General features: G+C 46.3%; 1 protein-coding gene across 1 annotated transcript in view; it reads left to right on the forward strand.

The window, feature by feature from the left end:
• The first annotated feature begins 1,246 nt into the window (after positions 1-1,246).
• UBASH3B (ubiquitin associated and SH3 domain containing B) overlaps positions 1,247-24,900 on the forward strand; it is a 68,267-nt gene continuing 44,613 nt past the window's right edge. Inside the window, exon 1 of the mRNA XM_081889840.1 lies at positions 1,247-1,687. Within this exon, the coding sequence (XP_081745966.1) occupies positions 1,524-1,687 (164 nt within the window). The 5' untranslated portion in view covers positions 1,247-1,523. The remainder of the gene's footprint in view (positions 1,688-24,900) is intronic.

Below are 24,900 nucleotides of genomic sequence, written 5' to 3' on the forward strand. Positions count from 1 at the left end.
ATTCTAATTCAGTACTGGAAAGGCACTTCAGTGAATGTTCATGATCACAATTGCACCCCAAATTTACCTTTTCCCCAACAGTGCAGGAGAAAATCCCCCCAAACTCCCCTTTCCTATGTGTCTGTCCCAAGTTCTTGGCCACGCTGAGATGAAACCCACCTGCAACCTTCAGGGCCAACCTCCCATTTCCTTCGCAGCTTCCACACCGCTCTCCAGTGAACCTGACAAACTCTGGGGAGAAAAATACTGTGAAGAGTCAGCATTGCTGAAATTCACACGGCTCTCCTCCGTGTTCATTGATGGTGGGGGTCGGTAGGAGTCGGCATCGCTGAAACTGAACAGGCTCTCCATGTGCGTTGAGCTTTATTCCAGCCTGGTCATTTTCGTTAGATCGCAGAGAAGGAGCTCAGCATCTGTGAAAACGTCTCGACTTTCCTACCGCGTAGGATGGAGACGCTTAAATGCATGTGTGCGTGGTGTGTTCAGCCAGCACCACATACGCACAACGAGGCGAGGGGCGGCCTCAGAATTGGCTTTAGTTGTTCTCACATAGAACACAAAAACCACGGAAAGTTCGAAAAGCATCTCCTCTCTCTGCGTGGACGCTGATCGGTTTTAAAAAACCCTGACCCAAGGGCATTTAAAGGCATTCACTCGGGACAGGGCTATGCGAAAAGGGGCTGCCTTGGTTCTTAATGGGTCCAACTATGGGGCAAAGCACTAGTCACCCCCCAGCACCCTGGTCTCTCTGACAGATGGGGAGCTGGGGCTGAGAAGAAGGACCAACATCCCAAATGAATGAATATTGCCAATCGTGCCTCTTTCCTCCACGTATTGTGGATGCAGGCGGGATACTAGTATCAGCAAGAGGTTCCGGATCTCGGAGGTCCAGTTCCCCTCTTGCAGAAAGCGGAAGCTCAGCCTCAGCAAGACTTCCCATGTTCTTGGACGCGCCTGTTTCTGTGACAGGGGCTGCGGCTGCCTCTTTAAAAGAGGGGGCGGGGCTTTGTTGGCAAGAGGTGCGGGGGAGGGAGAAGACGAGAGAGAGCGGCGGGGAGAGCGCGCGCTCGCTCGCGCCTGCCCATGCCCGGATTATTATTTTGGTGCTCCTCTTTGATCCATTCAGAAATCCCTGATTGCGAAAGGAAAACAAAAGGGGAGGGGGCCAGCCTCTTCCGGAAGGCGGCGGAGGCCGCGCGCCGATTGGATGGCTCTCGTTTGGGGCGCACGTGCGGCCGAGGGGAGGGGCGGGCAGGGCGGGAGGCGTCAGCGGCGCGCAGCACCTTTGCAAAAGCAGCCCGAGCGGCGAGAGGCGGCCGAGTGACTTCGGCAAGAAAGCTCGCCGGCGACCCAGGAAGTCGCCGCCGCCGCCCCGGGAGCCGAGAAGCCTTTTCTTTTACGCGCAGCGCCAGGCGCGCCACTCCTCGCGTGGAGCCTCTTTGAGGAGGAGCTGCTGCTGCTGCTGCTGCTCTTGCCGCTGAATCCACCAGTCCGCCTGCCCTGTGTGTGTTCGCGATGGTCGGATGATCGCTCGGCACCAGCCCGCCACGCCGCGCACCATGGCCGCGAAGGAAGACCTGTACAGCAAAGTCACCCCCCGGAGGAACAGGCAGCCGCGCACGGGGACCATCAAGCACGGCTCTTCCCTGGATATCCTCCTCTCCATGGGTTTCCCCAAAGCCAGAGCGTGAGTTAGGCCGGAATAATAATAATTTAGAAAACACCAGCGGCGGGTGGGTTGGAGGGGGCGCCGCACGGTATCACCCCATTATTTATTGTTTTAAGAAAAAAAAATCCCGATCTGTTGTTTTGTGCGTCTGGGGGAAAGAGTGGTTGAGTCATCCCTTTTCCTCCGAGAGAACCGAGAAGGCGGAGCCACGCTAATTAATTAATTAATGGATTGATTGCTTTCCAAAATCGGATCTGCATTTCCACCCGGAGAGGAATGCAGAGGAAAAGAGGAGGAGGATGAATGGCAGCGATTTGGCAGCCTGTGTGGTTTGTTGCCCCAACGTGTGCGCCGATGCGATGGCGGGAGAAGCGAGGCCGCTCCGGGACGGCGTGTCCGCGCTGCCGCGCGTGCAGGAGCGCCGCTGACATCTTGCCGGAGCTGTCTTGTGGGACGCGCGTCCAGGGGGGTTTAAAGCGGGTGCTGCGCGCTCTCTCTCGCGCGCGTTTGCATTTGTGCATCGGGCTCCTCGATCCTGCTCTGCAGCGAGTAGGCAGAGAGGCCGATCTGCCTGGCGCGCGCACCCTCGCATACATACACACATACACACGCACTGCAGTGTCATGTGCATTTATTGGTGGGGCGGGTGCGGGGAGGTAGACGGCACGTTTCATCCGAAGGCGCTAGCCAGCAGCTTCAGCGGCGATGCAGACGATGGCGAGAGTGCTGCCTCCTTCCTTCTCTCCCAGTTTAAAGGAGGAACGGAATCGCCCAGCGGACGCTTGAGTCCCTGCCTTCCTCTTATTTTTCTGGTGAAGCCCTTGGCTTCTAAACAACAGCTTGCGAAGGCTGCTAGTTCCAGGAAGGTGGCCGCATCCAGCCTCCTCCTTGTAGTAAAGCCATTGTTCTCCAGGGTATCTGGCAGAGCTTGGCATCTGGGAAGCAGACAGGTAGGGCATCTTCCAGACTCTGGCTTCTTCATCTTCTCAGGAATGGAGGAAAGAGTCCCCAAGAGGAATATAGGAAGCTTTCTTTGTGCACGCAGTCGGACCCACTGATTCACCACTTTCAGGACCGAGGACCTTGGGCAACTGCCACCAGTCTCAGGCCATCACAAGGGTGTCTCTCAGTTCCAATGCTGAGGATTGGCACTGGGCCCTTCTGTGTTCAATGCAGATGCACTCCCACTGAGAGCTGTGGGCTGTTCTTGGAGACAGCAGGCCCACGACTCTGGTGGATGCTGCCTGGCTAACAGATGTTGCCCCCCACCCATATTCTGAAAATGATCATTGGTGGGGAGAGATATCTATCCAGACACAGTCCACAAAGGAAGCTGCCTGGTACCCAAGTCACAGCACAGATCCTATCATCCTTGCCTTTGGCTGTGAGGCCTGGGGCTGTTGGGAGTTGGAGTCCAACAACACACAGATGGAGGGCACCATGTCTACCAACCCAGTAGACCATGCTGTCATCACTGTGCTGCAGAATGTTGGACTAGATAACCCTTCTCCCTCTAGAATTCTGTGATTCTTTCCTAAGCTAGGTGGACCAATGCTCTGACGAGGCATAAGAATGTAATGAGAGCCTACTGGATCAGGCCAATAGTCTATCAAGTCCAGTATCTTCTCACAGGGGGCAGTCAGATGCCCAAATGTGAGGACAACATCCCTCTGAGATTCCCAGCAACTGGTATTCAGTAGCATGCTTTCTCTGGCAGGTAAAACACAGTCATTGTGGCTACTAGTGGCAGCCTCCTACATGGCTACAACTATGTAATAATCCAGCACCTTTAACCAGCAGACCGACACACAGAAATGCAAGCAGTTAAAGCTTGTTGCAACACTCACCTCCATATCAATCAAAGCTTTGCTTTGCTATTTGCATGCTAGGGCTGCTGTCAAAAGTGCAGGAGCACAGCAAAAAGCATCCTTAAAGAAATGACCAACTTGATGGCTTTGAAATCATTATCACATGTGCCGTTGTTCCAGTGACTTTAATAACTGGGGAAGCAATGAGTGTCATGTGTGTCGGAAGTCGTTCAAACTAGATTATTCAGAAACATAAAGCTTTGTAATCCTAGAGCTTGTGCTTTCCTTAAGCAATCTCTCTCCATATATGTGTTGGACAGTATGTCTGATATGTGGGATTATTAGATTTAGGATGAAATTGAACTAGGAAGGTGTTGGGCCAGGTCGGTCATGGCAGTTTTGATCTGCTTAGCTTTTCCTTCTATAGTCAATCTATCATTGAACTAACGCACACACAGGCTTCACTTTTTCTAACCAGCATATTAAATGTGGGTCTATTTTTAAATCATCAATGGAACACCATGGCTCAGTGCAGGCTTGGATTCCCCCCCCCCTCAAGTGCTATCATTTTTTCCCCAGACTCAGCCCTATGGAAGGCATAACAAAATATCAAGCATCTCTCAGCACTTGGCTAGTTTTGTTGCAGCCAAAATTTCTTCTTCCATGGCCCCTGGCTATGCAGCACTACTGAATGGCCTTTGGATGGGGCAGTGTGAAGGGGAATGGTGTTGCATTGCTGGGTATTTAAAAGATTCTGCACCTCTTACATAAATGAAAATGAAAATGTGTGATGTTACCATATACTATATTTTATATGCATAGGTGTGCTTGAATGTCACAGGCCAGCTAATTTCCCATCCAAATAATCTCAACTCAATGCATTTGCAAATTGCCCCCCACCCCCAAATCACTCCAAACCAGTTCCTCTTCAGTTCACTTTACCCCCGATTAATTTCCCAACAGATTATATAGCTGTTCAATTTCTCTTTAATTACGCCCTCATTCACTACCCCCTCAAATCATCTCTAGATAAGGTCATCTTATAGTAATTGATTTCCATAAAGTAATGTCCCAATCGCACCCACCCACTCTCTAAATTCAATACCTCCTGAATTCATTACCTACCCAGAGATACCAGGGGGGAGAGTTCAGAGTCTGTGCCCCATGAACACCCCTCACCCCAGCAACACCCCTTCCTTTGTACCCCCATGGTTGTGAGATGTGTTTCAGCAACCTCACCCCACCCACTGCCCTACTTCCTTATCTTTATGTATGTCAGTGATGAAGAGCCAGATATAGATGCTGAGATCTACTGCTGAAATGCAGCACTTGCAAATTGCTTTGGCTGAGAAAGGAAGGGCTATGGGCTCAGATGGGAATACAGTGGCCTGCCATTGCTCACTGCAGAGATGTGGGATTACAATTTGCATGGCTGGTACTTATCCATATTTGAACACCCTGGCTATATCTGGATTCAAATTTCAACTGAGAGTGCACAGCTATATCTGCTTCTATGCCTTGGTGTTTGAAGATCTGAAATGGAAGCCAATTGGGTTGTCACAACTACAAATAAGGTGTTTGGAGCAAGTGTCCCGTCTCTCACCTTAAAATACTGCTTTTCACAATAGGAGGTGTTCCAATGAGGTCACATTGGGGAAGAAGTTAATTAATGTGCTGATGAGACTGCAGAAAGCTAATGAAGCAAAGGCATTTATAATTAGAAGCCAAATGTGAGTTGCTTTTTTGCAGGAGGGGATAGCCAAGGAGATTTAGCAGGCTTCCAAACACCCCCAGGTTAAGGGAGGCTAGTTTCCCTACCCAGATGCTATCTAGATATGAACAATTAAAGTAAACTGCAATATGCTTTTCCTAGAGCTGGTCTATATGGAGAGAACAATTGGATGTAATCTTTTTTCTCAGCTTGTTGGGTTCAGAGAGGATCACCTCTGTGTACCCAAGCAAGGTTTCCCAATCCTCCCCCCACCCTCCAGACATTGTCACAGAGGTGTGCAAGTGTCTTGCGCTTCAGTCTGTTGTGCTGCTGCTGTTGTGCGCTTGTGAAAGAGGTATGGCCCTATGACTTTATAGAGGACTCTTTTCTTAAAAAAAATGTAGCATCTCTTACAGTTGTGAATTCCAGCTCTTCCTTTCCCACCCGTAATCAAGAGTTGACTCCCATCGCACTTCTGTGCCTCTTGGATGGAACCAAGACTGTGTGTACTATGCTGAGCTCCATGGCAACCCAAAGCCTATTGTGGGGGGGGGGGGACGGGACACTTGGCTTTTGTGACTTGCATAACTTAAGCACGCTTCTTACATGATTATGGTTTTGCTAGCTGTGAGAGGGAGAGGGGAAGGGCACGAAGTTGCTTCCATAACTTCTGCAAATCTTGTTCAGCCTACCCTTTTTGACTCCTCATCTCAGCCGATGTTTCCCATGTGCTTTGAGGCATATCTTCAACCGACCAGCATGAGCAAAATGCTCTCACTAGCACAAGACACAACACCCCCAGGTAGAATATTCACACTGTCTTCCATCATCCTCAAATGCAATGCTTTGCGATGGAGCCAGTATCAATAGCTTCGCCACAGTGATTTATGTTCCGTCTTCAAGAAATGCTAGTTTCTGGGGCTTTCAGGTGGGAAAACTGCAGTTGTGGGGTCATTTGGGTGGCCACTATGAAAGCCAGGTATTGGTCTAGATGGGCTTTGGGGCTGATCCAACTGCAGGGCTTCTCTTACATTCTCAGTGCTCACTTGTTGGTTGTGGAAAGTGGCGAAATCACGCAATGTGCATAAATGTGTGAATCGGGCCTCTGTTAAAGGGGTTTGGCTTGGTCTTGAATGTTCCAGGCTATTCAATGATCCCAGGATGCTTTTTCCTATCCTGCTGCTTGTTGTTTGGTTGCCTTGCTTGGGTTGTTTTGAGCTTCTATGTCATGTTCTCTGTCTATATCACAATATGATCTGGACTAGGTAAGCTGATACGTGGTGGGACTTGTGGGGTGAAATGTAGAGTTTCCAGGAACCCTTGCTTTTGTGTACAGATCCATCCATCTGGCGAGTCAGAGTACTGCAGGACAGAGCAGTGATGTAATCGCAAGCACTGGATTGGCTTTGCCCACCTAGACTGGCCACTGGGGCCTCCTATGTAATTTTATTGTTATTTATTTATATTTTATAACTCGCCCTTACTCCCAAAGGGAGCCTAGAATGATTTGCATGAATCATCTTTTTATATACAGCTGCATTGCAACATACTACAGACAAAAGGTCAAATCCAGAAGTGTAAGAAGTCCTAAAACTCTTGACCAAGCTCCTGGATAAATAAATTTTGCAGTCATTGTGTGCTTACTGGTTGTAGGTGAAAAGGTGGACTGCCTGATTTCCCTCAGGAGGTATGCCATAACCAAGGTGCTGCCCCCAAGAAGTCCCTGTTCTTCATACTAGTCCTACAGATGGAACTACCATCAGGACCTTCCAAATGACAGGTCGCAAGATACAGGTGGAGGTGCTCCTTTTAGCCCTTGATTCCCAAGCCATTTAGGGTTTTGTACAGTAGCATTAACTCAGGAGGCCACCAGCCTTTTGTAGGCCTATGGGCACATTTGGATTTTTGAGCAAGGGTTTTTCTTTCCACATCCCTCTGGCTTCCTCCTCCCACAGATCAGTCCCTGTCTACCACAAGACACAGAAGTGTGCACACACACATACACCAGTTTTCTCAAGTGATTGGGCATGGGGTGGGAATAGGAGCCAGTAGAATTTAATTTGAGCCTTGGAAAGCACACTGAGCTGAAACAGGAAGTGGGGAAGAGTGTAATCCCGCCCAGGGACCCTCGGGTGAAGGGCGGGTTATAAATACTATTAATTAGCTAACTAATAACTTCCTCCTTTAGCGATATGCACTTCTCAAGGGATGAGAAAGGTCACTAATTCATGGACAAAAAGGCAGTGAGTAAGTGGCAGTGGGTGGGGTTCACAGTCGCTAGGGAAATACTCAAGGGCAACATTACACCCATGGGTGCCGTGTTGCCAACCCCTCTGCTAATGTCTGAATTGGGCCTGGGTAGCTCATGGGCAGGTGATGCATTCGTCCAAAGGTGATTTGATCTCCTTTTGCTGCTCCACATAATAACTGGACAGCAGTGACCTAGACCAGAAAGGCTGTTTTAAAAAAGCATCCTGTTTGGGCTTTTTGCCTGGACACTATTCTACCTGGATCAAGTGTGCTGTGATGTGTTCTTCACTCTATTCCTTGGCCCTGATCTCCTGCCTCCCCTTAAATGATAACCGGTTGCTCAGTCTTACGGTAGTCCTGTGTCAGAGCTGGGCTTGGATCCAGTGGCTTTTAACTTCCTTCCACCTCCACTGTTTTAAGTTCTGAACTTCTCTAGAGCTGTCTTTAATTCCTCATTCACCTCTAAGCTTTGACTCTCTCACCGCCTCTGTGTAATTCTGAAAAAAGATTTTGTATTGATCTCCCACTTCTATGCCAGCAAGAGTCTGGCTTGTACTCAGCTATGAAGTTTCACTCATTTTATGATTTTCTGGGTGTGTGGTTTTTTTTTAAAGGAAGCAAGGATAGTTTGTTTATGGTGGTGGTAAGAAAGTCTCACAGGCTAGTCCTCTGAGAACCACTTGGCTGCCATCTTGGAATTGCCCAGAGGTGGCAACTCTGAAGTCCAGCACCAGTGCTCAAAATCATCTCTGCAGACCTCATGCAAGATGAGGACCTAATCTGATGACTGGTCAGTGCCCTATGGCAGGGATCAGAAACCTGTGACCCTTTGGATGTTACTGGACTATGTGACCGGCCTGTCCATGAGGCAGACTGAGGTAGCTGCCTCAGGCAGCAAAATCCAAGTGGCCCTTCTGTGGGCAAGTCACACCATTGCCAGACAGCAGAGGGGTTTCTTTCATTTTCCTCCTAGGTCTTCAGCACATGTTGACCATATTCCACTTCCTCCTGCCACAGTGAGGACTAGGACCATATGACTATTTCATTTTTAAAAAAGGAATGTGCATTATTTTATTTTTTTTAAAAGAACCTTATGTACCATCCAGAAATATCATGGACAAGAGAATGGGCTTGTGTTTTCCTAGTGCTGGCAGAGAAAAAGGTTGCTGAGAGGGGCTTTTAGCTCTACTACTGGACCTGGATTGTGCCTTTTGAGTTCCTTCAATTTGCCTTTTTGCCTCTGTTTCAGCAGATGAGTAAATGTAGAATATCTGGGAATCTATGAGAGTACAGTGATGAAGTAACCTTGGACTAGATCCTTGGGGTTCCCTTCCAACTCTGCAATTCTATGATTCCACCCAAGCATTTGATGGCTGCAAAATACTGCCCCAGTGACCTTGAAAATTATTAACTTTAAGAGTTTGTGATTGTTTTTAAGGGTTGTACCCAGCTAAGTTCTATTCTACAGACCTATTTAAATTAATGGACCTAGGTTAATCATCTCCATTAATGTCAACAGGTCTACTCTTAAGTAGGAGTAGGATTGACTACACCCCTAATTGGTTTAAGTACGTTTTTTATTTTTAATTGTATTGTTTTATCCCTGAGGTGCCTGCAGCCCTGTACTACTTTTGGGAGGAAGGGAGGGATTCAAGTTTCATGAATCATCGTCATCATCAAGGTATTGGTGTGCTAAACATCGGCAGTTGCTTGTTCTGCAAAATCCACAAACCGACAGAAGCCTTGAAGGCAACAGGGCGCCTTTTCTTCCTCAGTAAGAAAATGTTGAGAATGTCTGGCGTGAAAGGAGAAAGCGGGCAGCTGGGTGGGAGGCCAAACATGCCTTTTGTCAGGTGTTCTCCTAGGAGATTGGGGTGATCTTGGGAGGAATAGACACAAACACAAAGTCCTGTTGTTTTGCAAAAGCCTCCGGAGCCTTCTACAAACAAGACGGCCGAAATTAAACTTAGCATTAAAGAAGAATTGGGCTTGGGGGTCTAGAATGGCTCTCTGTGCCATTTATTATACAAAGACAAGTGAGTCATATTTGGTCTCCTAAGTAGCTTGCAATAAATATTTGAGAGACTGCGCTCCTTGTTTCTTTAAAAACAAAAGAAAAGAAAAACAAATCTGTCCCCTCTGCGAGCTCTCTTGGTTTTCTGTTTTAAAGTAGCTTCCCCACATGTGCGCACACTCTCTCCTCTGTTCTACAATTAGGAACAATCATGTGTAAAAATGTGTGAACTTGAAATAGCACCTTGAACTGCTGCCATTGCAATCCTGTGCACTCTTTGCAGTGCAACTTCCTCCAAAATAAAGTCACACAAGGCGTAGGCCCCTCTGATTCAGATCAGAACTGTGGTGGGGTCACAATTTTAATCCTGTTCACCCTTTTCCTCAAAGGAAGGACTAATGACATTATTAAAAGTGGCCTTTATTCAAGCTGTTCTTCTTAGCCTTGATACCTTACCTGCAGAATAATGCTGTCCTCCTTTACAACGCTGGCATACGCAAAAGAGCCAAGTGCTTTGAACATTACAAACACGTATAATTATTGTGATTTATATTACTTTGTACACCTGAAAGAACTTTCCCAGTTAACTCAGTAGGAAATTCTTTTTAGGACCGGGTTGCAAAAGGAGTTGTAAATGTCACTCTGCCACTTTTCCTGCCCACTCCTTAAGCAAGGCTGTCGGATCTGTTTTGTTGCAAAAGCAGCCTTTTCACTTTTGCCCATCACTTCTAGACTAGCATCATTACCTGTCTGCTTGCTGTAGGTACTGGCCTGGAGAGCAGGATCTGAGATCCGCTTTTTTCTCTATCCCTCTTCTGTGGCAGTGGCTGAGGAGTGCTGCGCATCTGGTTTGGAAATGAGCCCAAAGAGGGGGAGAGCTGAAGGGCTGGGAGAATCAAATGTTGCAATCGAACAAAGATTCAGCAATTGCAATAGCAGCTGTATGGGGAAGAAAACACTGGCAAGGGAAGTTACCATTTGGAGTCGTTCATTCGGGGGCTGAGAAGGTGTCGTTCCACATAAGGAACTGTAATTGACCCATCCTCCGGAAATTAGCTGTCTTTCAAATGTTCTTAATAGAAACACACACGCTCACTGTGTGTCACATACATTATGTCAACCTAGACATTTTTTTTACAACTGCTCTTTTAGTCTAGAGACGACTCTCTGCCTGCATAGGACTTTCTGGATGCTTCAGGGACCACTTTCTGCATTTGGCTAGGCTGCCATGTGACCCCCATCTGAGGCAGGCAGCCTTGCAATGGGGGAAGGGGCTTTGTAGGTCACCTGGAACAAGCTTCTGCTTGAGATGGCAAACCCAGAGATGGAACAACCTCAGCAGACAGCTGCCTGCTTTCCTCTCTGAAGCCATCCAGCAAAAGCAAATTCACCCCCATCCATTGTTCCATCCATTGTCAAAAAGTTCCTTTTAAAAGTTTGTCCTCATGTGCAACCAAGATCTACCCTATGAAATCTAGTCTTGCCCTCTATGCAAGGATGTAAAGAAGAGCCTACCAGATTGGTCCAAGGGATCCTGTTCTCACAGTGGTGGACCAGATGCCTGCAGAAAGTCTGAAGGCAAGGTCTGAGTGCAGGAGCAGTTCCCTTCCCATCTGTGATTCCCAGCAACTTGCATTCAGCAGCATTCTGCCTCTTGACTATGGAGGAAGAGCGTGGCCATTGGGGCTGGTAGCCACTGATAGCTTTCTCCACCATGAATTTGCTTAACCATTTGTTGCTTGGCTGATTAAAGGAAGGGGGCCGTGGTTGTGGTTTATAAAACCATGCACAGTGTGGAGATAGTGGTCCCTCATTCAAAGAGTCTGGGCCACCCGGTGCAGCCAACTAGCAAAAGATTCAGGACAGGCAAGACAACGTATTCTTCATACAACACCTTAATCTGTGGGACTCATTGCCGCAAGCTGTGGTGATGGAAACCAGCCAAGATGGCTTTAAGAGAGGTTAGGACAAATTGGTGGTGGAAGACCATGAGAGGTTTAGATAGATGGGACGACAGATAGATGGGACCTTCAGGTTCAGAGCCAATGTGTCACTGACTGTCATTTGCTGGAGCGCAACAATGGGAGAGTTCTGTTGCGCTCATGTTCTGGCTGTGGGTTTCCCCAGAGGGATTCTGATGGCCACTGTGGGAAACAGGACCTTGGCCCAGATGGGCCTTTGGTCTGATGCAGCAGGGCTTTTCTCATGTCCTGCAGGAACTGTAGACTCAGCCACACAGATGAGAGATACGGATGCATGAAATGAAAACATGATACTCCAGCAAGACTGAGCATTGTCCACTGTTTCTGTGCGGTGGCAATGCCTGCTTTGCCTGTCTGATAAGCCTTGCATTTTTTTTCTTGGCAAGGAAGGAGACCCCCGCTGTAATAAAAGGCCCAGCTGAAGAATGTTTCAAGAGTGTGTGTTTTTTGCATTGCGAGTTTTGTCCTTTGGCATCACATAGTCCTGATTGGCAAATGCCTGGTGGTTTGAGACCAGGGCTTGCGGCGTGCTCCTGTTGCTTCTCACACAGTGCCTGGTGTGCTGACACTGACAGGCTGACTTCCTGTCTGACAGTTTTTTTCCACTGACCTTCCAACGAGTGTCACATCGCATGAATCTCCAAGAAACGTGGCCAGATGTCTCTGAGCCGGAGAGTGTTAAAGGATTCCTAGTCAGCTGCACAAGAGATGACAATCTCTGTGTGATTATTTACCAGCAAAAGGGGCCCTTTGCTTTGTGAGTGGGGTGTGTTCAGGGGGCAGAGGTGGATGACTTGGTCAGTTTTCATTTCTCATTTCTCATTTTTGCATTCTGAAGCTCAGCTCACCACATTTTCAAATCAACTTGCAAATTCATTTTATTTATTTTAGGTCCTCACAAAAGCTGGTCAGCAGTTCATCTCTCCTAACAGACACACTCCTGTGTGTCATTTTACCTAAAATACGCATTTTCCCAAGCAGACACAGCTGGACTGTCTTCACCCCTTTGGCGAGTTACATTGCGTTTCCCTTTGAAATTATAGTCATTATTTCTAAATTTGCATCTATTACACATAAATTTCACATATACAAATCTGGATCCTCTTTTTCTTTTTCTGAAAATGATGATGATGCATTTTCTCTTTTGGAACGGTACATAAAGGGTGATCCTAAGTAGTATTTAGTGATTGATACAACTGAAGGAATGTGTGGGGAGGTTCTGGTTTTACAAGCCCAATTTGTCTTACAACATTGCAGGCTTGGGCTGACCTCTAATGTGTCCTCCTGACCACAGATTACAGGGTGAGGGAGTGTTTCCAAGAATATCTTGCGTATTAGAGGGTGCTACAGACCAGAATGATTTACAAATTACAGACTCTGTGCGCAGTACAGCCACCTCTGGGAGGCAGAGTGACATAGCAAGGGTAGGAGAAAAGGGTTGGCAGAGGATGTTGCTACACCTCTCAGGTCTTAGTCACAGCCTCTTTTCCGGGTTTGGCAGCCCAGGATACATCCAGGGGTACACACCCCTCCCCTCTAGCTCCCTTTGTCAGCGATTCTCCAACTGCATCAGGCCTTCTTAATCCTCAGCATGGAGTGGGAGGTTTGTTTCAGTTGACTTGCCAAACTTCAGGAAGGTACTCGATGCACTCGTTGCAATAGTGTGTGGATTTTTGTTTGCACAACAGAACTTCCCCTCTGCATGCCTTGCACCCTTCCCAATCTGTTCTGGAGAAGCTGCCAAAACAGGTTTTAGGGGCATGCAGGGGGAGGTTCTGTTGCTCAAGCACAAATCCTTGTACTAAAGGAATGTGCTCCCCAGTGCTGCATTGGATACACTCCTTATTTTCCAGCGAAGAAGCCCCTTTGGGTAGCAGAAGGAGCTTGCAGCACATCCAGGCTTTCTGGATTTCATTCATGTGGGAGGAACTCAGTTTGGCTCACATTTAAAAGCAAACCTACCTAATTCACACTTTCCAAAACAATACGCAACCTGAAACACATCTTTTGAAATTTGCACATCTCCCGAATTTTGCAGTGCAGTTCTCCAGTCAAGTAATGAGCACAAAAATGCATCTGTTAGGGTAAAGCGTGCATAAAAATGCATATGTAAGCGAAAATAATGATATCAAAGGTATTAGAATTGGGAAAATATGCTTTGCAAGAAAATATATGCGTGTTAATGGAAATCGCCTACCAAAACGAGTGTGTTAGGAAAAGTTTGCATTAAACTGCTGGTGAACTTTCATGAGGACTTAAAATAGAAAAGGAATCTAATTTGGAATGTGGCCGACTGAACTTAAGACTGGGGGAAATGAGAAATACAGAGAAACTGAAATTGACAGGTTCACCCAGCCCTTTTCACAAGTTAGGAGCGTGCCAGGTTTTGAAACTGACTGATGACTTCCTTTTCTGTTGCTACCTCTGGGTTGTTCCTGAAAACTCATCCTCCTGATCTCATCCTCAGCATTCCCACTTACAATGCCCTCTAGTGCATCTGACTACAGCATGTGCTGGGGCTGGGTGATACCTGGTTTTCAACATCATGTTATATCGCCAGTTAAACATTGTGATATACTGATATATCACAATGTCTGAAATAAGAATGGAGCTATGTAGAAGCATTGGTTGGCTTCAATGCCAGCCAATAGTGGGAACACCCTCCCATCAGATGTCAAAGAGAACAACAACTACCAGACTTCTAGAAGACATCTGAAGGCAGCCCTGTTTAGGGAAGCTTTTAATGTTTGATGTATTACAGTATTCTAATATTTTTCTGGAAGCCACACAGAGTGGCTGGGGAAGCGCAGCCAGATGGGCGGGGTATAAATAATAAATTATTATTATTCATGGTTTTTCCCTTCATCGTGATTCTTGCTGGTGCCTTCTATTGTGATTTGCTGCCCCTGCATGAGGCAGGCGAGAACTGAGCAAACAAAGTTATCAGGGGCTGCAGAAATCGAGAGAGGCGTTGCCTGGCTTCACTGTTTTTCCCATATTGTGATTTTTGCATAGCACACACACACCATGATTTGCAATATATTGCCAGGTCAAAAATTAGGAAACCAATTTCACGGTATGGACTTCAAACCAGTTTTGGCCGTTGTATCACCCAGCCCTAGCATTTGCTGAAAGTTCCTTTTCTGCACCTGGGCATCCCAATAATCAAGCAGGTAGCCAGGCCCATGATGTAAATATCCACCCACTTTGTCCTGGACAGTACCCTGCCTTTTGCCCTGTGTCCTCTAAAATGAAAACACCAGTAGCATTTCCTTGTTTCATAAACAATGAGATGGAAGTGCTCTCCTTTGTGAAGCTGGAGATCTTTTTGCAAGCAAGAGGCTACCATTGAGATAATTGAGAATTTGTAAGAACTCATAACATTGTAAGTTGTGCTGCTGGTCTGTTGTACCAAAGTGGACACCTTCAGCATTTCAGGTTCTGCAAGCCTCTGTTGCTTTTGTGACAACTTGATGGAGAAAACGGGTGCTTGATCAGTGATTTTGTTCCCTGAGCTCCGAATTGCAGATTGCAGGAAGCATCTGCAGCTTGAAGTAATAAAAATGACCCGAAGTTCTACCGAAGTCCAGAAGTAGCGGTGATTTTGTGTGTGTCTGTGGGGAGTGACGCGTTTTATGCGCTATTCACATTGGAACAGATAACGAAAATTAGCAGCTTGTGCTGAATATTGTGCTTCTCGTGCAATCTATTTCCTTTAAAATGGTTTTCTAAAAAATGTTTGAGTGATTGTTGGGTTTTTCCGCTTGTAAAACTGGTTGATTAGGTTGCATGTAATTGCATTAGTAAAGGAAGAGGCAGCGAGCCATTAAGACAGGTGAAGTAGACTGCTTAAGAGAGAGAAACCTTCCCATCTCCATTACCCTCCCTCCTGCATCTCCCTGACCTCCATTTGCTGCCTTTCTACTCAACCACAGGGATCCTTGCCTTTAGTGATCACCCCTATTAAATGCACAGGGATGTAGCTATGTGGTGATGCTCACTCTGCCTGAATTACCATAAGTTATCTCTCTTTGGTTTTTAGCAGCCAGAGGAAGAGGGATTTTAGTGCTGACGGAAGGTTCCTTGATTTGGTTTCATGCTGATGGATTGATTGAAATGTAAATCCCACTTTTAGCCGTCTAGGTCTCAAAGCAGCTGGCTACAGTCAAAAGTCTATGCTATACAAAATTTAGAACCTAAATGAAACCTCAGAAATGTAAATGTAGAGCACAGGAACATTTTCAAGGGAAGCATTCATGATGCAAAAGCCTCCTGAAATAAAAACGGTTTTAAACCAGGCACCTGAAATTTAGCAGGGACAGTGCCGGTCTGACTTCTAGTATCTGGGAGTTCCACAAAGGTGGGCCCAAAGCACTGAAGACACGACTTCTCATTGATTAATCTGAGTCGTGGCAGACCACTAACAGTGCTTCCCCAGATGATCTCAGTTATTGACAGTAATATGGTGCAAATGGTGTTTTAAGAAGATAGGAAAAGCCCTGCTGGACCTAGATGGAAAGGGTCCATCTTCTCATCCAGCATTTCGCTTCCCAGTGGCCAAGCCAGATGCTTCTGAGAGGCAAGGTTTGGACACCATTGTCCTGCCTCAAAGTTGTTTCCTGACGTTTTATATTTAGGAGTCCTACATAGTCACTGTGACTAACAGCTGCTGATGAGCATCTCTGCCTCTTCCATTGATTGGCCCAGCCATTGAGACTAGTTGCCATCACCACATCCTGCGACTGTGGATTCCATCAGTTGGCACCGCCTTCACCCCCGCTGCATTTTGAGCTTTACTCGTGTGTGTGTGTGTTTCTAAACGTTAAAAGATATGTTTTTATTTTGTTTGTAGCTTGTACACACAGCTTCAAGTGGTGTTCTGGCGGCAGAAAGGCAGGACAGCAATGCTAAATAAATAAGTGTGATTTATTCATTTATCTCTGTATCTCGGCAACTGCCCCAAATTATATAACTCATTTGCAGAATCACAGAAGCTTGAAAGAAGCGTTTTATTTTTATCCTTGCAGGATTAATGTCGCCCTCTTTGTGCGTTGACAGAGGCCTTTGTGTGCAGGTGTTAACTTTTGATGTTTTATTGTATTATTAGATTTCTGTGTTGCATTGCCTAGAGGACTAGGTTTATTAGGCAACGATTTGTTGTAAATAATCCAGTTCCACCATGCCGACTGTTCTGTGTACAGCCATGGGCAGAGAGGTGCTAGATCTTAGATGCTGTACCTCTGAGTGAATGCTGTCTGGCTGTGGGCCAGGTGTGTCCCTTCTGCCCTTTCATGGCTCTCTGGTCCAGAAGCAGCTTGCCAGCTGGGATGGAGCCACTGTGCTGGCTTCCTGGCAGTTGGATCGCCATTGTGTATCAGGAGGGCACAGTAGTGTAGCGGCAAATTCAGAAGTGCAGGGCCCCTTCGTGACAGTCGCAGCCACACACCCTCTCAGCCATGCCCCTTTCTAAGTTTATACCGCATTCTAATAATGCAGTCATTGTATGATTATATCATCATCACAACTGGGGATGTATTGCAATGATCTATGCAGATCTCCATGTGTTGCCTTTCACCTGCTGTTTTCTGTGCACGTAGATGGGTGGGTGTTTTGGAGTGACCTGGTATCGTCGTAGGTTATGTTGTCTGTGCAGTGCTGTTTATGTAACGAAGCATATGCACCATTCTCTTGAAACTGGAGCGCCTTGTGTTTTCAATGTCTCCCAAAACTTAGCTTTGGAGAATACAGGACAACTTGGTATGCCTCCCAAGTGCCTTCTCCAGAGTGATCCTCGTTGGCTGACTCGCCTCTTTTCACTCTGATTGGCTGCTGTCAGCAGAAAAAGGTGAAAATACTTCTTTGCAGTGGTTCAAAAGCTCTTCTTTCCTGCTGATTGGGCGACTCTAGGATGCTGGAGACAGGCACCTTGCTGCCAACCCCAAGCCTACGCACCACTGGGGAAGGATGAGGTGGTGTGGAGGTTGTTGTGGAGCCAGTTTGGCACTCCTGCCAGTGCATTTGAACTTCATCGACCTCCCTGCTGTCTTACCCCTCCTCATCTCCCTCCCACTAAGGAAGAGGGATCTGCCTTCCAGGAAGCTAGTATAGAGTCTCCACCCAGTGATGGGGCCCCGGCACAAACGCAGCCCAACTCTATGTATTCCAGTGCATGATTCCATGTTTTCCCCCATCAGCCTGCCTTGTGAGTAGTGGGGGAATGTGACGTCAAAGGAAGTGTGTCTGAAATCCACTAATGGCGGGCAGAATCTCCTCTACAGGGCTTTGAGAAATATCTCAAGGCATTGCACATTTCAAGTAGTACTTTCTGTAATAGCTCCTTGTCTGAGGAATATTCTCCCACTGGGCACCAACTTTGGCAGTATCCTACCACTTTAAGCAGTCAGGACTTCCCCCAAAGAATCCTGGGAACTGGAGTTTAATAATGCAGGTAACAGCTGTTACTGCTTCAATATACAGTGTGGAGGAGGCCTTTGTCATCACTATGGTGTCAGGCAGCCCCAGACATTTGTTTTCTGGGCATGCTTTTATTCTAACTATGTTTATAGTTTATGTATGGTATTTTTAATTGCACTCTATTCTCATTATTAATCGCTTTTTTGTGAGAAGCAATGCATAAATTCATTGAGCCTAACTTAACCTGCCAGCTTCCTGCTGCATGCTTCATGTGATGAGATACCATTTTACTCACTGGCTTCCCCAACTTGGCCTGAGAAACTTGGATGGAGAGACCTCTAGATGCCTCTCATCATCCCTGGCTATGGGCCTTGCTGGCCAGGACTGATGGAAGTTGGGAGTTCCACAATATCTGGAGGGTCACTGCCTGCACCCTAGCAAAAGGGAGTTGCCACTGAGCAGATGATTGCTACTGTAAATAGTACAGCAAACAAATAACAGAAATTGGGGAGATTTTTCTAAAGAACAGGATGCAGGGTGCATACCAAAGCAGTCCCTTGTCGAGCAGAAACGAGGGGAGGAAATGAAACGAAAGAGTCTTGAATCCACCAGAGATCCAAATTTAGCCTCTCGTACAATGGATGTGAGTAGGCCAGCGGAAACTGTGATGGACCTTGGCTGGTTTGTCAGTATAGATTTGAAAAGAGCAAATTCTTACTGAAGGTCATTTGCTAAGGTCCATCATTGCTGACTCTTGTGACTTTTGGAAAATTGATAGTGCAGCATTCATTTTTCATTATCATCACAAACAGTTCATTAGCTGCCAGCTCTTTTACTAAGGTTTGTTTGCTTATTATTATTATTATTTATTATATTTTTATTTTGGAACTGTGGGATGGAATATACACATTTTCTTTAAAATGAATTAAGTTCATAGGGGAGCAGCTATTGCCGTCTCTTTGTCCCAATAGGACTGGTTAATACCTACAAACTACTTGGCATCTACCTCTGTCCAAGATAATTTAGATCTGCATTAATGTTCAAAGAGGAGAAACCAAAACGATCAAAGAAATGGAGTGACTCCCCAATGAGGAAAGGTTGCAGCATTTGGGACTTCTTAGTTCAGAGAAAAGGCAAATAAAAGGTGACACAAAAGAAGTTTATATATAAAAAAATAAGCTTGGCATGGTGAAAGTGGATCTAGAGAAGTTTATCTCCCTCTCTCACAACACAGGAAGCCTATGGACATCCAATGAAGCAAAATGTTGAAAGGTTTGGGACAGATACAAGAAAGTAGTTGAAGGAACGTCTCCACCCCCATCGTTCTGCCCGGACACTGAGGTCCAGTGTTGAGGGCCTTCTGGCGGTTCCCTCACTGTGAGAAGCCAAGTTACAGGGAACCAGGCAGAGGGCCTTCTCGGTAGTGGCACCCGCCCTATGGAACGCCCTCCCACCAGATGTCAAAGAGAAAAACAACTACCACACTTTTAGAAGACATATGAAGGCAGCCCTGTTTAGGGAAGCTTTTAATGTTTAATAGACAATTGTATTTTAATATTCTGTTGAAAGCCACCCAGAGTGGCTGGGGAAACCCAGCCAGATGGGTGGGGTATAAATAATAAATTATTATTATTAGTAGTAGTAGTAGTAGTACTCATTTACACTGCAAACTTGCTCGCCCCAAAAGGCAGTGGTGGCCACCAACGTGGATGACTTTAAAAGAGGATTGGACAAATTTGTGGAGGAGAAGTCTGCAAATCACTACTAGCTACAAGGGCTATGCTCAGTCTCCATGGTCAGAGGCAGTAATGTTTTTGATTACCACTGTGCCGCTTGGGCTTGCCGATCAAAAGGTTGGCGGTTCAAATCCCCACAATGGAGTGAACTCCTGTTGCTCAGTCCCAGCTCCTGCCAACCTAGCAGTTTGAAAGCACATCAAAGTGCAAGTAGATAGATAGGTACTGCTCCGGCAGGAAGGTAAATAGCGTTTCCGTGCACTGCTCTAGTTTTGCCAGAAGCGGCTTCGTCATGCTGGCCACATGACCCAGAAAAACTGTCTGTGGAAGCGGACAAACACCAGCTCCCTCGGCCTTTAAAGCGAGATGAGCGCCGCAACCCCAGAGTCGTTCGCGACTGGACTTAATTGTCAGGTGTCCCTTTACCTTTACCAGTTTCTAGAAATTGCAGGAGGGGAGAGGGCTCTTGTGCTTGGGTTTTGCTTGCAGGTTTCCCACTGGTGTCTGGCTGTGACAGCTCCTACTCTGGTTCCACAGGTGGAACTTGTTCTCTGGACCCTTCTGTGCCTAATTGGGCAGAGATGGTGCTTAAAAGAGCACAAGGAGATGCCTGGGTTGGGTCAGGACCCCATCTACTTGAGTAGTCTTCCCTGCCCGCGAGTTACCAGATAGATGGCCTTCAGAGGACCACAGATGGGTGATAATGGAGACAAGGGAGGGCCTTCCATGTCAGAGGTAGACCACTCCTGCATGTGTAGGTTTTGACTCACCTGTTTTTTGGTGTGACACTCTCTTTCCTGGTTAGGAGAGCAGTAGTCAGCGCTGACTGTCTGCCCCGCTTCCTCTTTTGCCCTTTTCAGCGAAGTTCTCCTGAAAGCGACTGGCCCATATTTCAGTTGACATTTGAGGGAGGAAGAATTCTGGTGCAAAGGATTTCTTGCCTTCATCTGAGTGAGTCAAAGATGGAGATCCACCCACAACCCCAGCCTGGCTCAGGAAGACCACAAACATTTAAACTGGTAGAATAATGTACTAAAATGTTGCCGATTAATCCGTGGCAGCAATATTAATTAGTTTTGGGTGCATTTGTGTAGGGGAGGTTTTCTGGTGTGCTTTTATAATGGCAGGCAAAATGAACATATTTAAGGTGAGCTTTCCTTCCAAAAATGGTCTGCCTTTTTTGTTTATTTAAATTGTAAGCTACTTGGGCTTTTTTCAGTGTTCAAAGGGCATCCTTTTTGAGGTTTCACTGATATGCACATCTAAACTTTGCCATGTAAAAGGTAGATAGCGTAATGTTTGAATTGCTTGGCAGGCCAGATAGCAGCATAGGAAGTTGCACTATACCAAGACAGGATAGCTAATTTTATTTGTCCAATCCATCCCAGTTCTGCAAGGAGGCAGAACTAAATCTGCCCCATCCCATCCCTGCAAGGACTTTTAATGGGAAATCCTGAAAACAAATGTGTGTTCAAATAAAATATATTTCCAAGAAGCAGAGGCAGTTCTGCTGCAGCCTTCGGACCCTCTCCCAAAGGAATCCCCAGGGCTGTATGTACTGAACTGGTCCCATGATTCAATCTGGGTAGCAATCTGCCTGGATTAAGTCATGTGAGTCTGCTTAGGAATGTGATTTTGGCAGATTCCTCCCCCATCTCTCTTCCAATCCCTACTAGGAGATGTAGAGGATTGAACCTGGGACCTTCGGCATCCAAAAGATTTGCCGAATCTTGATCACTCCATGTGCAAATATGGTTGCTGTGCAAAAGAAACCAACACAGTGCAGGGAGTGATCTTCCTGTCTTTGATAACCCCACTCTCGTTTTTTCCCCAAAGATTAATTGCACCAATAAATATTTGTTATGTGCTTTGTGGCTCCTTGAATTCGCAGGAAGTGTACACAACCTTATCTTCTAGCCAGATAGGTTTACATCTGGGGTTGTTAATTAGAGCTTTCTGGGCTTGCTAATTAGAGCTTTAGGCTCCTTCCCCCACCCATCTGAGTGTTTTCCAGTGGGGTGTGCCCAGATCCCTGCATTTAATGTGCAGATTATTCAGAATCAGCATTAATATCCTGGCTGGCTTGCCTTGCAGCCAAACACTTCTGTGTAGAGGCCCAGGGCTGTTTATGTGGTGCAGGGAGTAAAATAAGGAGCTGAAAGGTTGGTGTTGCTACAGAGACAGGGTTGATTTATGCTCTTTCCCAGCAATTTGCAGCAGAGGTGTTAACCCATTTATTATTATTATTATTATTATTATTATTATATTATTATTATTATTATTATTATTATTATTATTATTATTATTATTGAATTTATATCCTACCCTTCATCTCTAAGCAGCCTAAAGGGGCAAACATAGATACAATTTAAAAACAAAGCAAAAACACTCTAAAACAGTTACATGTTCTAAAAAAAGTACATTTTAAATCCTTCCATTCATACAACCATCTTGGAGGTTGACATAAAAACATAAGAAGTCAGTGGCGTGCAGTGAATATTTTCATAGGGAACAGTTAGGGCCAGAGGTGCCATCTCGTGAGGGCAATGTGGGGGGCATGTGAGCATCCTAAGCTGAGCAGAAGCTTCCCAAGCTTTTGGAAGGAGGCCTCAGGCTTTAATACTTTAATACTCTGCTTTACTGGGAACATTTAGGGGAATAGCCTAGTCCCGCTAGTCCACTGACTGCATGCCATTAGTAAGAAGGACCTTGCTGGATCCAAGCAAAGGCCTATCGGGTCCAGCATCCTGTTCCTACAGTGGCCAACCAGATGTTTCTGGGATGCCCACAAGTTGGGCGTAATGATCCCTAACCTGCCCTGAATCTCCAGCGAGTAGCAGTCAGTGTCATGCTGCCCCCAAACCCATAGCAGTGCATGCAGACATCATTGGGGGGAGGAGCAGCTATAGGGATTTCCCCCCTCCATGAACTTGCTGAATTATCTTTTAAAGCTCCCAATGTCCATGCCCACATCACGTGGCAGCAACATGCATAGGTAAATTGTGTGCTGTCCTCATGGACTTCACCAAACAAAGGGGACACAGATTTGTGTAAGATTGGCATCAGTTACATTTGAACATTGAAGGGATGTGGGTGGTGCCGTGGGTTAAACCACAGAGCCTAGGGCTTGCCGATCAGAAGGTTGGTGGTTCGAATCACCACAATGGGGTGAGCTCCTGTTGCTCGGTCCCTGCTCCTGCCAACCTAGCAGTTCGAAAGCATGTCAAAGTGCAAGTAGATAAATAGGTACCACTCCGGCGAGAAGGTAAATGGAGTTTCCGTGTGCTGCTCTGGTTCACCAGAAGTGGCTTAGTCATGCTGGCCACATGACCCGGAAGCCGTACACCGGTTCCCTCGGCCAATAAAGCGAGATGAGTGCTGCAACCCCAGAGTCGGTCACGACTGGACCTAATGGTCAGGTCAGGGGTCCCTTTACCTTTACCTTTACATTTGAACATAAGATGTTGCCTTAAAATAAGTCAGACCGTTGTTTCATCTAGCTCAGCTCTATCTACACTGGCTGGCAGTGGTGCTCCAGGATTTCAGAGAAGTTTCTCTCCGAGCCCTGCCTGGAGGTGCCAGGGATTGAATGTGCAGGCACAGCAGATGCTCCAAGCCTTCGCAATGACCCTTCCTCCTAATGTTAATTTGGACGCATAGATACAACTTTAGAAATAGCTATTCAAATAGAGATATAATACCTGGAGAAGAAGGCTATTGCCATGGAGAAGAAGGCTCTCATTGGCTGCTAGCCGTGAAAGTTCTGCTTCGCCTCCGCAAATGGAGGCAGGAATGCTTCTGAAAACCAGTTCCTAGAGACCGCTGGAGGGGAGAGTTCTCTTGTGCTCAGATCCTGATGGATGGTTTCCTATTAGGGGCATCTGGCTGGCAACTATGAGAACAGGATCCTGGACTAGATGGGCCATTGACCTGACCCAACAGGGCTGCTGTTATGTTCTTATGTTCATTCTCCCCATAATGGTGAGTACTAGGAACAGTTGACCTGCAGGTCTCCTCATTCCTCTATGCAGGTGCTGGCCATCAATGGGCAATTTCTAAACCTCTCCATTTCTTCCATCTTATTATTAGACTTAACATAGACTAGATGACCATTCAAACAGAGGACTGTCCTCTATAAAGAAGGGCGAATAGGCACCCAACCTCCCAACCAGTTTCATCGGAAGATCCTAAGCTCTAGTACTATTTGAGAATGTGTTGGGGCTGGTTTCTCCATTCCACCCATAACAAGATTGGTTCGCCCCAGAAATGAATTGATTCAGTGTGGCAGTGCCTGTATATATATTTTTGGCCAGCGAAGCCGTCAAAGGAAGAAAGGAAATGTGGCTTAGAACCCCTTGATAATGAGCAGCAGCAGTTGCCTGTCATTGGGGGTTATTTTGTGTCATTGGTAATTGTCAGCCTCAAGGGAAGGAGGCTATAATTAGCATGTGTGTTTATCAAAGAGGGAAAATGGTCTTTAAAAGATTGGGTGGCTTTTGTTGTTCACTAAATTGCAGGAGCAGATGGTGCGTGCTTTAGCAAACCTCCCCCTGAGGACCTTCTGTGATGGGTCTGGTTTGTATGAACTGGGAAAGAAGTGAGGCTGGACTGTACCTATGCTTGGAATGGGCAAATCAGTCAGTCTTTGGCCCACGTCCATTTTGTATGTGTTTGATGCTAAGTCCATTCTGTTTCTTTTCCCCCAAGTGAGCCAGTGGGGTGTAGCGTTTAAGAGTATCAGACTAGGACCTAGGAGACCAGGGTTCAAATCCTCACTCAGCCATGAAGCTGACTGAGTGAACTTTCTCAGCTTAACCTACCTCACAGGGTTATTGTGAGGATTATATGAGGGGGAGAACCATGTATGAGTTCCTTGGAGAAAGAGGTGGGATATCAATGCAATAAATAATAATAAAAAAATACACATAGATAATGTATTTTGTCACAGAAAACAAATTTAAATACAGTGGTACCTCGGGTTAAATACACTTCAGGTTACAGACTCCACTAACCTAGAAATAGTACCTCGGGTTAAGAACTTCAGGATGAGAACAGAAATTGTGTGGCGGTGGCACAGCTGCAGCGGGAGGCCCCATTAGCTAAAGTGATGCTTCAGGTTAAGAACAGTTTCAGGTTAAGAACGGACCTCCAGAGCAAAGTAAGTACGTAACCAGAGGTACCACTGTATGCATTTTTATCTCAGTGCACAGATTCCTAAATGCATGTTATCTTTAAAAAATATTTTTTTAACACACTTCGATAATCTTTTTAGCTGTGTTGCGAAATTCTGAGGTGTCCACATTCCAAAGGAAGGCC

Source organism: Podarcis melisellensis (assembly GCF_964234715.1).
Source record: "Podarcis melisellensis genome assembly, chromosome: 15".
Lineage (NCBI taxonomy): Eukaryota > Metazoa > Chordata > Lepidosauria > Squamata > Lacertidae > Podarcis > Podarcis melisellensis.